Consider the following 15218-nt stretch of genomic DNA (forward strand, 5'->3'; position numbering starts at 1 on the left):
AACTATGAAAAACTATAATTTAAAAGTGAGCTAGAATTAGGATTGCTTTAAGATTATATTAAAACTAAATACTGATAATTCATTAAAACAAAATGCATATTGCAATACTTATTAATAGCAATTAACTGTAATATATATATATGTCCAGTTTGTTATGAATCCAACTTCAAACGTAATTAATCGTACAAAATTAAATATAATTAATAAAGGCGGTGATTAATTTTTCTATCCGTAACACCTAAATATAATAAAAAGACGTCAACACATTTGACAAAATGAGAAGATGAGTCTGTCTCATATCTTGACTTACATCTAGAAATTGACAATCAGAGTCGGTTGAAACTGCACCAAGTCAGGAATATGTCAGTTGGTATGCATTCGTTTCGTGATTTTGAGCTTGTCATTTTGCCATTTGATTGAGGACTTTCCGTTTTAAATTTTCCTCGGAATTCAGTATATTTGTGATTTTACTTTTTCAGAACAACTCTTTACGACAAAGTGATGATTTCAGCTTCTCGATTGTAAACTTTCCATTTATATCTAGTGACATTCCAGCAGCGCCTGCATACAGAGTATATATCTCCCAATTTCTACGATATTTTCTGACTTGAATTTCCCCATCACTCGTTCTTGGTGCACGGATGGAAAATGTTAGAAATCCACAATCCTAATTTTAAACAATGAATCCACACAAAATAGCGTTTCAGAGATATTGCTTGTCAACACAAACATGCTGAAAACTGGGTTGTTGATCCATGCACCCTCGGGATTGAAATGTGCACCAGCAGTTTATGTCAACAGTTAACTGTGAAACCATGGTGGTGCATGTAGTAAATCATTTGACCTATCTATAATAAGGGCGACCGTATATATTGTTTGCGTATTTTATCAGTTGACCCAGAGAAATCTATATTAAATGAGTGCATATGAGATGCTGACCCAGTTGATAATTTGAAAATAAAAGATTGGCCCATCCTACTGTCATATATTAGTAAACAAACAATAAATAATAGTAATGAGATAATGGATAATTTATTACATAGTCCTGACATGCTCAATTAGAATTAAAGAAGAGTGCGGGTCATTCTCAATTGTATTGCTTTCATGAATCTATCTTTCAGCAGGGTCGCTTGATTTTAAGCAACCGTCGTATCTTTTATCCTTTTTTCCTTGTACCCAATAGGTTCTTTGCAATCCTTTTCCCTGAAAAAGGCAGACCACAGGTACAAATTATTTTGGATTTCACCCATTTTTGTTCAAATAGAAAAACAAATTTTACATTTTACATCTTATTTCCTAATTCTATACACAGTTTCTTTGAAAACAACGAAGAATGGATATTATTTAAAAGTTCTACAATCATATATCATACCTTTATTGGAAGCTCCCCCCGGAAGGTCAAGTCATATCGATTCGTTGGGTTTAATATTTCGTATGTTTGATGACTAATGTGTATTCTTGAATCTAAAATATACAATAAAGCAAAATTAGTTTACATCCAATTTTGATTTAGCTACATCGATGTGCTTACTTACCATATCATTTAGAGTAAAAAAAAAACTATAAGTAAAAAGCCAACTTTATAAGATGGTGTAGTAAATTGGCCCGATTAATAATCTCCAGCATTATTAAGATCAATCACCATTATGATTAAAAACAAATGAAAACTTTCTCACTTAAGTTTAGTCTTCTATCTTGACTTCGTTTGAATTTCAACAATTGATAAAAGAAACAGTCAATGCAAAATACATTTGATTGAGTATTCAAATGCAAGCTGATTCCCATAAAACAACCCCTATAGTCCAATACTTTCAACAATCCGGAATTATTATGTACATAGCTGATTGTTATCTTTAAAAACTAACATGATTCTAGCAAATTTGTTATTTCTCGCAATCTTATTCTGAGTACTTTTGATTTAATGTCAATTCTAATTTGACGTGCTTCTTTTGCTTTGTAAACAACACCGTGATAAAATTCTCGATATATCTATTCTCAGCGCAGACTCAGGGATATACATAATAATGGCTGTTACAATATCATGACTTCCTACGTAAATCCACATGTATTTGAACCTATTTGCAAACCCTTTGCCGGTTTTATTGTTTTAAATATTGCAATTAAATAAAGAAAAATAACTTGTATTCCTAATCGGATGCATAATAAAAAGATGTAATGCACAAGAGCTCGAAGAAATCAACAAAATAAAATTTCAATTCAATTCCGCGAAAGTCTATTACTGATTTAGGGCATTTAAGTCATTTAAAAAAAAAACATGACGTCATACAAATGAAAACGCTTTACTTGAAAGTTTTCTGTTACTTGAGCCATTCAAATATGTAAAATATTGTATCTAAATTGATTTTTGAGGTAGATTGAATTTTCTATTGTATTGCATTATTCGCATATTTACTGATTTTAGCAAGTCAACATGGCTGCTCCTTAGTTACGAAATGTCAACTTTGGATTTTAAAAACATTTTAATTAAAAATGGCAAATGTTAGGTTGGAGTATTAAAAAAAATGCAACAGAGTTTTTTCTAGTGGTTATTCACGACATTATCCATGCAGGCTATAGATTTATTAGAATGTTAGAGTTTTATCGAACGGGGAGGTAAAATTATCAGCCACACACACAGCATACCCACTCTCACTTCACTTTTTTTAATGATCTTATTTGTGCTATTAGAATCGAAATAATTCATGGAAGCCATAGATTGTTGGAAATTTACACATGGCATGGGCATTTCTTAATTAAACATTTGCAATCAGAATAAAATTTGTATTGCAGAAACATTCATTGTCGAAACGCGCATTTTGTGCATCAGAATAAGTACCGTTCTAAGAAAGTGAATGAAAATCTAGAAAGTTTTATTTGTTGTGTAGGTCTTCAATTAATGATTCCCTTTTTGAATAACCACTTTCAATTTTAGATTTTAACTATGAAGATTTTGTAAGATTGTTTTTGTAAAAGAAATGTACTTTACCTTCTCCGTGTGATTCCATTCTTGATGCAGTGTTTACTGTGTCTCCAAATAAACAATATCTTGGCATGGTTCTCCCTACTACACCTGTTTGAAGCAAAAAATGCTTTGATATCAAAATCATTGTTTCTGGGAATAAGATATTTCTAAAAACCTTCACAATAAAATGAAAGATGAATAAAATAAAAATAGCGAACTGTTTCTTTGATGAAATACTATAGGAGAAACACCAGTAATAGATTTCTTAAGCTGTAATTAGCAAATTCTGGAATTTTGGAGCCTTTATTCTCTTCAATTTTTTATTTATTATTTATATTTATTTGCTCATTCTAATCTTTTGAATTTGAGCGTCATTGCGGAGTCTTTTAAAAATAAAAGCACCGTGCGTCTGGCTTAAAATGATCAATTTTGGTATCTATGATGAGGGACTTTCAATACAAAATCACAGGGGAAATATATATTAAAGATTTACCTGCAGCGCAAGATCCAGAATGTAGCCCAATCCTTAACTTTAATGTGTACTCTGGATTGAAATTAACTTCAAATTTATCTGCAAATTGCAGTAAGTCTAAAGACATATCGGTTATTTCTCTGGCATGATTCAGACCATTTTTTATAGGTAGCCCACTAACAACCATGTAAGCATCGCCAATAGTTTCAACCTGAAAAGAATTCGTGGTGAAAGGTTCACTATGTTACAGAAGTTTACAGTTAACAGTAAATGTACCTTCAACAACATGGCTAATCTAGGAATTACTAATAAATATATAAACGCATAAAAAATGTGCAAAACAACACCAATACTAAAAATTCTGACTTTGAATTATTGAATATAATAAGTTATAAATATTGCACATAACAGATATCTTTCATCAATACGTTTATGATGATTAAAACTGAATATTCAAAATGGTGACATAAGCACAGGCACTCGTCTAAGATTTTTTTTCCCTATATACCATTATATAACACAAGGTACTTAACTCGCGATTTAGAAAAATGTTAGGCGGTGAAGAAATTCCGTAATATGCCAATTTCCTGGCTATCAACCCCACTAAAAATTATTTTATCTTCACAATGGTGTATAACCTATTTTTGTTGTCGGAATCATCCGTAGCAATCCTACCCAAGTATGTCAATCGTAATTGTTTCGCAAAATTGGCAATACACGTCTCGCAGTAAATGATTTATTATAAAAGAGGGACGAAAGATACCAAAGGGACAGTCAAACTCATAAATCTTAAACAAACTGACAACGCCATGGCTAAAAATGAAAAAGACAAATAGAAAAACAATAGTACACATGACACAACATAGAAAACTAAAGAATAAACAACACGAACCCCACCAAAAACAAAAATGTTTCGGAAAAAAAACATTAGTTTTTCTATGAATATCATCCATATAGTAAAATTATATAAGATACCGTGAAAAAAATATAACATGTGTTATTTGTAAAATGTGTAATAAGTTACAAGTTTTCCTATGACGTCAATGCCGTTCAGACTAATCGTATGAAATGAAACAAGATCAGATAACTCCGAAAGTCATTTAGACTTTCCCATGAAATTGACCAATCGGAAACCGAAATATATAAAAGAAGTGACGCGTTTATTGCCAATTTAACGGCGGTTTGTAAAATTATTACGATTGACATACTTGGGTAGGATTGCTACGGATGATTCTGACAACAAATGTAGGCATGTTATACACCATTGTAAAGATAAATCAATTTAGATTTACGATGTAACAAGTGTTAGTGGAGTTGACAGCCTATAAAGCGGCATCTAACGGAATTTCGTAACCGCCTGACATTTTTCTAAAATGTAAGTTAAGAACCTTGTGTGCTATATAAAGGTATATAGGGAAACAAAAATTCTGAAACGAGTGCCTGTGGAAATAAGTTAAGTTTTTACCCAAAAAATACCTGTATAGATATGCTACTAAAACGATGAGGATTAATGGTTTTAACGAAATCGACTACCCATTAAGGTATTGCACGGTTGGTAATAAAGAGAATATTAAAATGTGCGGTATTAACTAGTACCATACTAATATTACACAGGGAAAGAAAAGGACAACCATCCTGATTTCTGTTTTTGGCTTATTTTCCCGATTATGACAGCATTTACACCTACAATTGTAACCTCAATAAACTAGGTTTTGTTAGATGAAACAGTGTATTTTAAATCCGTAAATCATATTCTAATCAAAAAGGGGTGAAAAATACCAAAAGGACAGCTAAACTCTTAGATCGAAAATAAATATTTGGAACTGCTGGTTTAATATCTTCATCATGAGCAGCAACCCTCTATCAAGGGACTCATGATTGAAAATACAAGCCCGGGAATATCGTATCAATTGGGAAATACATACTCTGTATGCAGGCGATGCTGGAATGTTGCTACATAGAAATGGAAATTATACAATTTAAAAGCTGCAATCATCTTTTTTGTTGAAAAGTATTGTTATCGACCGACTCTCATTGTCAATTTCTAGATGTAAGTCAAGATATGAGGCAGACTTGACTGTATCTATTGGATAGATGCGTGAAAAACAAAGTCACCAAAAGGGGACATGTTAGGTAATTAAAGCCCCTTCTGATTTAGTTATTTCAACAGAGGCAGCGTAGAAAGATATTCACATTCAAAAGCACTGACCGATTTGAGTTGGTAATATACTAATCGTTCGAATTTGACAAAGGTAAAATAATTCCAACAGTGGCTGCGTATTTATACACCACAAATGAATAGCACCCTGCGATTTAAAATGGTGTAATTCTAGACTTTAAAAAATGTTAATGGTAAGGCAAAAGTAACAGAGACAACATAGTAGTAATGCAACTCAAACGAAAAGCACTATGCGGAGTAGAACTGCATCTTTTCATTGATCCTATTTGGTGCCAACATTTTTTTTTTCTGAAACATTTCAGGAGTTAGCTTATCCTCCCTATGTTTCACAGTGTTCTGGTCTATAATGGTATTATTCAGTCGATTTAGAAATGCCTTAGTGTGACTAGGGAATATCAAATGCCGACTGAAAGGAGGGTCTGGATTGCATTCTGGATTGCATTCAAACTTTGACCTATAATGATTTACTTTTAAAAATTGTGACTTGGATGATGAGTTGTCTCATTAGCACTCATACCCCATCTTCTTATATCTATAGTCACTACGATGGTCGTCCATACGTTTGTGAAATGACTGACTCACAAAAAAAGTAAAATATCAAAAATACAGAAGTTCAAGAGAAATTCAAAACGGAAAGTTCTTTACCAAATGGCAAAATCAAAAGCTAAATCATATCAAACGAAAACCACTGTTATATTACTGATTTTTTACAGAAATTTCCTTATGTGGAAAATTGTGGATTTAACCTGGTTTTATTGCTAGAAGATATCTCACTTGTACGACAGTCTTGAATAATTTAATTATATTGACAACAATGTATGAACAAAACAAACATACATAAAAGGTAAAAATGAAAAAAATTGGGATACAACCGACAACATTGTGCAATAAACTTAATCACTTTAAAATAAATAACTATTTCAAATACTTAGTATACTGTTTACTAACATATATTTTACAACATTCACACTGTAGAATATAAATAGCATTTGTAGTCTTGCATTTTACATAGGCGTGACTTTTAACTCAGTATTAAGTATTTGCTTGCAAGTTAGTTAACATCAGCTCTTACCAGCAAGACTTCAATGAATTTAGGCCTACAGAAACCAATGACGGGTACCTGTTATTGTTGATGTTCATGATTAAGCTGGTGTTTTTCACCTGTGAATCAATCAATTAGGGAAAATAGGTAATATTTTCAAATAAAGGTCCCGTTCTTACATATCTTTAGCGGTTTCTCAGGAAGAAAGTTTCTTCTCTTTGGTAAAAAATGACCGGTGTTTAATTAGTTTGGTGTTAAATTTGGTTTATGTTTTGCCTTCTGATTTCGGGCGGCAAGATCGGATATAATGCTATTTTCCGTTTTACACTCCGATGTTACATAGTCGTATCGCTGCTTTGCTACTGTGCTGGTGAAAGTGTTCTAAGAGCCAAATTACAAAACACTTGTTAAGACAAATTTGCATATTCGACTGTATTCTTTATTTTTTTCTAATTTGTGTATATCTTAAGAGATTCACAGACAAATCTAACGCAGCAAAGTCAATTACTAGATCTATTCAAAAATGACCTAGCTTTAATCTTTATGTTTATTCTACTTACAGTTTTATTCCTTTTCTTTGTATGAAGATTGTGTATGCATTCTTGTTGTTCTTTCATTATTATTGTCGTTAGGTTATTGCCTTATTGACCTTTATTATTACTCGTACTCGTAGGAAAAATAATCAATATAATGGTTTTGATTATTGTTTTTTTTTTGTAGACGAAGATTTGGGTTCAGTGCAAATGAGACAACTCTCCATCCGAGTCACAATAAGTAAAAGTAAATCGTTATGAGTCCAAGTACGTCTTTCTACACGAAGTCTTGGTTCACACCAAACAGCAAGATATAAAAGATCCACAATGACTTGCGTAAAACTATTCATATGACAAAAAACCAACGGTCTAATCTATATAAAACAAGAGAAACGAGAAACTCTTACGTACCATATCAACAAACGACAACCATTGATTTTCCTGATTTAAGGCAGGTGCAAAATACTGCATGGAATTTGAAAAGGCGCAGACCTTCGTCTAACTTGAAACAATGGTGTTACATCACAACATAGAAAGACACACTTTTAAATATCAGTTGAAGTGGATTAACTGAATTAAAATACATATTAACAAAAAAACAAAAGAACTACCGCTTAACGAATAATTTGATCTATAACACATCGTTAATGCAAAATTAACAAAACAAGGGGGTAAGATGTTAAACAATGTCAGAAATACAACCATTACCTTTGACAAAATACCGCCAATCAAAATAACGTTCACAGATAATTACATATAATTTTGAAATAAGGTAAACAGTCGAGTATAGAAATAATGTCGCAAAATAAGAAATTTTGATGTTCATAAAAAGAGAAACAGAAGTGATAATATATCGTCATAACAAACACTTATCAAAGGTGGTGAAAACAGGGTGAGATTTATATATATATACATAAGTAAACAGTAAATAACAAAAATGCATTAGAAATTGTATCAAATTAACACGAAAGTACCATTTAAGAGTATTCACAGTTACTGGAAGCTAGTGAAAAGGCAAATTCAATTAATCATGGTCCAGAGACTAAAATAGTAATGTGTGTACTATGTTTTGTCTGTTTGTCTTTTCATTTTCAGCCATGGCGTTTTCATTTTATTTGCGTTTGACTATCCCTCTGTTATCTTTCGTCCCTCTTTTAGGTATGAAAAATGAAATCGTTGTAAATTTAATATAATTTGATACGACTTTCATACAAGTTAAAGGTTTAGCTAGCTATAAACCCAGGTTTAATTCACCATTTTCTACATAGAAAATTTTTTGTACGAAGTCAGGAATGTGACAACTGTTATCCATTTGTTTGATGTGTATGAGCTTTTAATTTTGCCATTTGATTTTGAACTTTTCGTCTTGAATTTTCCTAGGAGTTCAGATTTTTTGTGAATTTACTTATTGTTATTTTCAATGAATTAATTATTTAAGCTGCAATAACAAAAAAAGAACTTCATACCTTATACACATCGTAATGCGAAATTGTAGAATCAAATCCAGTATACAATTCGTTTAATAAGTCTACCACTTGGATTGGAGTACTGACCGACGATAATTTTGTAAATCCAACTATGTCTGAGAAACAAATAGTGACTGAGTCGAATATTTCTGGTTGTACATTCATGCCCATCTTCAATTGTTCAGCTACAGGCCTGAAAAGATTAATATTTGGTGTAATGTATGCATTAACTTTTAAACTATGTATCTTTTTTAATCATTATTTTTTTTACTTTGTTAGCTTAAACCGAGAGCATGGCAATGCAGAATAACATTCAATCATGTTAATGTTAACCTCACCATTTTGCAAAATACTTTATACATAAGAATGATAATATGAATTGATGATGATATCGATACAGTGTTATTTATCCTTGATTTATGATGCTGGTCTGAAGTCACAATTTTGATTGAGTACCCGTAAAATACTACTGACCAACTTTAGAAACGCAACACTATATTATTTTTGTTATTTTTGAATGAATGTGTCACCTTCAAAAGCAATGACTGCCTGTTACAAACGCCAAAATGATTTTTTGAAAGGTCAACAAATTCTGTCTGACATGTGTTTGGTTCTGTTTTACACTTCCTGATTTTGCTTTTTGTTCATTAATTGATTTTGGAAAATATGCGGTTGGAACTTAAGGGTTTTCCTTCAGTCGATTCTTTGGCAATTCAGTTGATGGGAAACCTTTATGGTATGAATCTGTACGCAATGACACACGGCAATTTGATTAGCAATTTGATTAGCAGTTGACGTTGCGGTCGAAAGCATGTCTGGCAAATGACGTTCCGTAATCAAATTCTGTTGACGTTTCATTGTCACTACACGTTGATCTGTTCATTGATGGCCAGCAAAAAATCTTTTCTACTTGTATCGTTGTAGGAAGGACAGTAAGACGAGTTTCTGAAGTCATACAGTATGGTTGCAGCACGTTTATGTTTTCATGTTTGCAGTATTCTTAAGGGCTAATTCAGTTTTTTTATTTCTCAGTCTTGGCAATCTGGAGATGCAACCTTTTTTTAACCTGATTTAAATGAGGCAAAGAATTGAAAGACCTTTTTTAACAAAGCGAAAAACAAAAACTGAAACAATCTTTCATGGGTCCATAATTTCGTTTTAAGAAATTCGAGCGCATTCAAAAATTCGATATCTTCAATAACCACAGGTAAGTCAGATTTAGTTTTTTTGGAAAGAGAAAGAAGCATGATAAGCATGAAAAGTAGTTGTAAGAGAATCAAACAAGATTTGGTTTAAAAAAAAAATGAGTGATACGTTTTTAAAGTCGTTCAGTATACTTAAAATAAGAATGTACTGTCATGCAGTATAAATCATTTGTTAATATAAGACTTGCGGAAAACAAATGTCACTAGTTACGTACACTTGTCAAACATATACTTGCTTCAATGAAGAATATTGCCTTAGAATTTACAGAAAATAAAAACGACAAATAAAAAAGTTGTAGAAGACCATTACAGAAAAATTTCGAATGAAATACCTTTATCAAATTTGAAAAAAAATCGAAGGTGCAAATCTTACAGACCATATAGATCACGAACCGATATACGTACGGCTATATAATCTGATAATTGTTTTCCGAAATTATTACGAAACACCAAGATTTTTCAATCGCAAAAGCATAGATTATGTAGATGGAGTACGCCATATTTATAACAACTATTTGGATTTTATGCAGGCAATTCTCTTTTACTTTTTTCTCTTAAGGCAGCAAGAAGTTTATGCAATATTCATATAACTTTCGAGTCGTTAGTTTTTGTATGAATTTACCTTTTGAATACATGTTCTAGTTCATGAGAAAGAGAGAGGTATTCCTTATTTATTTCACACGGAATAAGAAAAGTTATATAGATATTTTGTTAGATGAGACACTATTCTCTTTAGAAATAGTCAAGTTTCTTGGATATTATGCATTCTAATTTCAACGAAAATAGGGGGCCAGTTGCAATAGCTTATCGTACCTTGTCCTTTCGAGAGAGAGAGAGATAATTAGAAACGGGAATATTTTACCAGCAAATGCTTGGGTACAAAATTTTGACTTTTTTCTTCAATATTTGTACACTTTTCAACTATTTATATTTAAATCATATATTCAACCATTGCTATGCTAGTCCTACCTTGTTTGTGTGTGAAATTATAATTACCAACTCTTGTCTCTAGAGTCCCCAGTTTTATAATCAATAAATAATTATACGCCGACTGTTGCTTTTTTTTTTATCAATTTCAGATAAATATGTCATTAAGCAACAATGTTTTAATTTTTGTACAAAAATAATCGAACGAAAAAGCTCTAGTTTTATTCATGACAGTATTCATAAAAAAAATCAAGTTATGCCCAGCAAAGCATATGCGTTCTGAAAAATGCGTTCGAAACTTTCCTTATGTTGTAGAACTTTTAAAATAAAATTGTGAATGGGAATGATGAATGTGTCATAGATACATCAACCCGAACAAAGAACAGAAAACAGCCGAAGGCCACCAATAGGTCTTCAACACAGCGAAAAAAGCACGCATCCTGAGGCATGGTCCCTAAACAAAAATTTCACTAATTGAGTGACAAAGGACCTCATACTTAACGATAAAACATATAAATGAACTAAAATGAAAAATCATACAAAACTAACAAAGATCGGAAGCTCCTGACTTTGGACAGACGTTAAATGCTGCGGGGTATAACATGTTTTAAGATATCTCAACCTTCCACCTATATCTGTAACCAGTGTAGAAAAAAAAGCACAATAATACGTACAATAAAACTCGGTTTAAAAGAAGTGCGAGTCCTATGTCAGAATAGATAACGAAAGAAACAAAGCAAAATTACAATGATACATAAATAAATAAAGGACTACTAGTAGTTATTGACAAGCCAGCTCCAGACCTCAATTAATTTGATTGAAAGATAATATCTTCATCGTAAAAATGATAAAAGCGAGACAACTAATGGACACTTTAAATAAATTTCGACAAAATTGCAAATTGTAGAGGATACCCCTTCAATTCTGTGTAAATCTAAATAGATGATACAAGGGTGGTTTGCTCTAGTGCAGGAATAGTAAACCCTGACAAATTGAATGACCATGTGTAATGTGATTACTTTATTTAATTTTACAACAAAATAAAGATAAATGTTTAACGTTTTTAAGGAACTAATTCGAGTTTCAGAGCGAAATCAAGAGAACAATGCATTCACTGAAGTGTCTTTCTATGTTGCGAAGTTACACTATTGTTTCAGATAAGGATGAATGATGGTAACTTAGAATATTAAACCCGCTGCAATTATTTGCACCTGTCTTAAGTTAGGAATCTGATGTTCAGTAGTTCTAGTGTCATTTTGTTGATGTGGTTCATAAGGGATTCTGGTTTCTCGTTTTTTTTTATATGGATTAGACCGTGTGTTTTCCCGTTTGAATGGTTATACACTAATCATTTTTGGGGCCCTTTATAGCTTGCTGTTTGGTGCGAGCCTAGGATCCGTGTTGAAGACCGTACTTTGACTATAATGGTTTACTTGGATGGAGAGTTGTCTCATTGGCACTAATACCACATCTTCTTATATCTATGGAATTTTTTTTGTTGAATCTGTTTCGCTAATGATTTTATAGTAGTGATTGCAGTGTTCCGAATTCCTACGGCTAGAAATTACAATAGACACTATCACGAAAGTTATTAACGTGTATTTATCAAACTAATTATGATTTGAGAAACAATTAACGAACATAATGACTTTTTCTCACATATTCCTCTAAATTCGTAATACTAGTAATAGATATTCTATAACATAATAGAATTGAAAATGGAAATGGGGAATGTGCAAAAGAGACAACAACCCGCCATCCCCCCCCCCCCCCCCCCCCCCCCCCGGAGAAGTCATTGAGTCGAACCCTAAACAAATATGTAAACTATTTCAGTGATAATGGACGTCATACTCATGATACTGAACTCCGAATTATACACAAGAAACTTAAATAAAAAATCATGCAAAACTAACAAAGGCCAGAATTCTTCTCCATGTCGAGTGTGTTTATTTAAATTGGTGGTTAAAAACAACTTTAAACTTCTATTGTTAACTTCTCAATCTTTAATAATCACATATCATCTCCCACACCCTATGCTGCTCACGTATATCAGTTTATAAGATTTACAAAATCTTGAACACACTGACGGACTGTATTGTGAATATTTAAAATCTATAAATGTCATGACTCAACTAATAGTTACAGTGAAGTGTCATAGTTCCTTTTTTTTAATCCGTCATGTCTTCCACTATGTCCTTTTTTGTTGGTTTGGAATATACCTAAATGCATATATAAAGTGAAGTACGAATGTATTTACCGTGGTATTAAATACCCCTGATCCATTTTGATCATACACTGTTTGCAGTTTATACAGTTCTTAAAGTTTTAGTTTTCACCTTGATGTGTATATGTTTCATACCTGGACTTGTCCTTAGATATTTTACGTGAACATTTTGCCTCTATATTATATTTGCCGACAATGTTTATATGTCATGCTAGTTGTTAATGTTTGTGTCATTTTGGTCTTTTGTGGATAGTTGTCTCATTGGCAATCATACCACATCTTCTTTTTTATATTATATAACATTGATAATTTTACCTTTTTCAAAAGACATCGAATTGACAAATTATGATAAGGATAAATGTACTTACGACGGTAGCATTTGATATAATAATCTATCCGTTTTCTTTTTCTCTTCGATCAAGGCCTCAGTTCTTACTTCAACTATTTCTTCTAAGTTGTTTGCGTATTTCTCCAAGATTTGTATCATATTATCAACAATATTCGTCTTTCTTGAATGATACATAAACAAAATTGCGTGACACTACCCAAAGGATTAAAGAGAGACGAAGTATAGAAGAGGGACTTTCTCCAAGATTTGTATCATAGTATCAACAATATTCGTCTCTCTTGAATGATACATAAACAAAATTGCGTGACACTACCCAAAGGATTAAAGAGAGACGAAGTATAGAAGAGGGACTTTCAAACAAAAATGTCGAAAAAAACTGATACCACCCATCATCAGTAGCATATTTACCTGACGATATAGGAATTTTGATATTAAGTCAAATCTTGACCAGAAATTATGATAATATTAAAATTCCGACACGGATAAAAACATAAACAATGTTAAAGTTTTTAGGCTTTGAATGAATCTTTATTTGGGTAAGTTGATGCAAGCATACTATCTGTATTGTGTCTTTTACTGTAAGAGGTAACAAATATTTAACAACATAGGTTTACAACTATTATATTGATAATTTAGAATCGTCATTGAAACTTGAGAACATATTTTATGATTTTGAATTTGATTCATGTCTCTTTAAATCAATACAAAATCTGTAGAATCTAGATCTCAGTATTTATCATTAGTTATTACAGATATTTATGTATATCTATAATTTTATTTAGTTGTTTTGAAACGCTTAAATAATACATAAGGCTATAAAGAATTATTCAATTATTTTATAAATATTGTCTTGTTACTCGTAAATATTCTGCCCGTGCAATGTCATGAATAACCACCCTCGTTATTATTAAAAAAGTTACGTGTGGTGAAATAAATTACTGTACCACCATTTTGTTCCGGAAACTTCAAACAGTGAAAATGATAGAAACCTAAATAAAACATTTTTAATTATAGCTTAATTTACGATAAAACAATTTTCCATTAAAAATGTATGTTTCTTTGGTCAAATATAAGTACTTTGATAGCTAAATCTACTATTTTTTATTTGATATTATGATTTTTTATGACAAAAGGTAGACATGCTACGCATGCATGGCAAGTAAAGACAATCTAAAGACAAACACCGTACAGAAAACAAAACATATAAAACTAAAAACAGAGCAATACGAAATCATGGTAGGAAATACAAATCTGGAATATCGTATCGACTGCAAGATCTGAAGGCGCTTGTGGAACATGGCTACTCAAGAATTAAATGCTTCTTTTTTTAATTCATGACTGAATCATTATAAAATCGCGAAAAAAAATTCCCGCGAACGTGTTTGAAATACACAATTCGCGAAAATAAGTACCCGCGAAAAAGAGTACAAGTACAGTATTTAAAACATTTCCAGATTGATTGATTTATTGTTGGTGTTTTAATGCCACTTTTATGTGCCACGTTGGAGCTATTTGGAGGCGGTCAGTTTTTTAAGTGGAGGAAGCGACGATAATAGGAAAACTGACAATCCAAGATAATCAATAAAATTGAGAAATGGAAATGGGGAATCTGTCAAACAGACAACAACTTGACCATAGAAAATAAACAACAGCAGAAGGTCACCAACAGGTCTTCAATGTAGCGAGAAATTCCCGCACCCGGAGGCGTCCTTCAGCTGGCCCCTATACAAATATATACTAGTTCAGTGACTATGAACGCCATAATAAACACAAAATTGTACACAAGAAACTTAAATTAAAATAATACAAAACTAAAAAGTGCAGAGGCTCCTGACTTGGAGCAGGCGCAAAACTGCGTT

General features: G+C 32.0%; 1 protein-coding gene across 1 annotated transcript in view; it reads right to left on the reverse strand.

Moving 5' to 3' along the window:
- Nucleotides 1-292: 292 nt before the first annotated feature.
- The window catches only part of LOC134715425 (atrial natriuretic peptide receptor 1-like), a 30574-nt gene continuing 15648 nt past the window's right edge, over nucleotides 293-15218 (reverse strand). Inside the window, exons 15-20 of the mRNA XM_063577595.1 lie at nucleotides 13379-13519; nucleotides 8655-8847; nucleotides 3456-3645; nucleotides 2987-3070; nucleotides 1373-1464; nucleotides 293-1203 (exon numbers count right to left, since the gene is read on the reverse strand). Of these exons, the coding sequence (XP_063433665.1) occupies nucleotides 1111-1203; nucleotides 1373-1464; nucleotides 2987-3070; nucleotides 3456-3645; nucleotides 8655-8847; nucleotides 13379-13519 (793 nt within the window). The 3' untranslated portion in view covers nucleotides 293-1110. The remainder of the gene's footprint in view (nucleotides 1204-1372; nucleotides 1465-2986; nucleotides 3071-3455; nucleotides 3646-8654; nucleotides 8848-13378; nucleotides 13520-15218) is intronic.

This window comes from Mytilus trossulus, chromosome 4, assembly GCF_036588685.1.
Source record: "Mytilus trossulus isolate FHL-02 chromosome 4, PNRI_Mtr1.1.1.hap1, whole genome shotgun sequence".
NCBI classification, from domain to species: Eukaryota; Metazoa; Mollusca; class Bivalvia; order Mytilida; family Mytilidae; genus Mytilus; species Mytilus trossulus.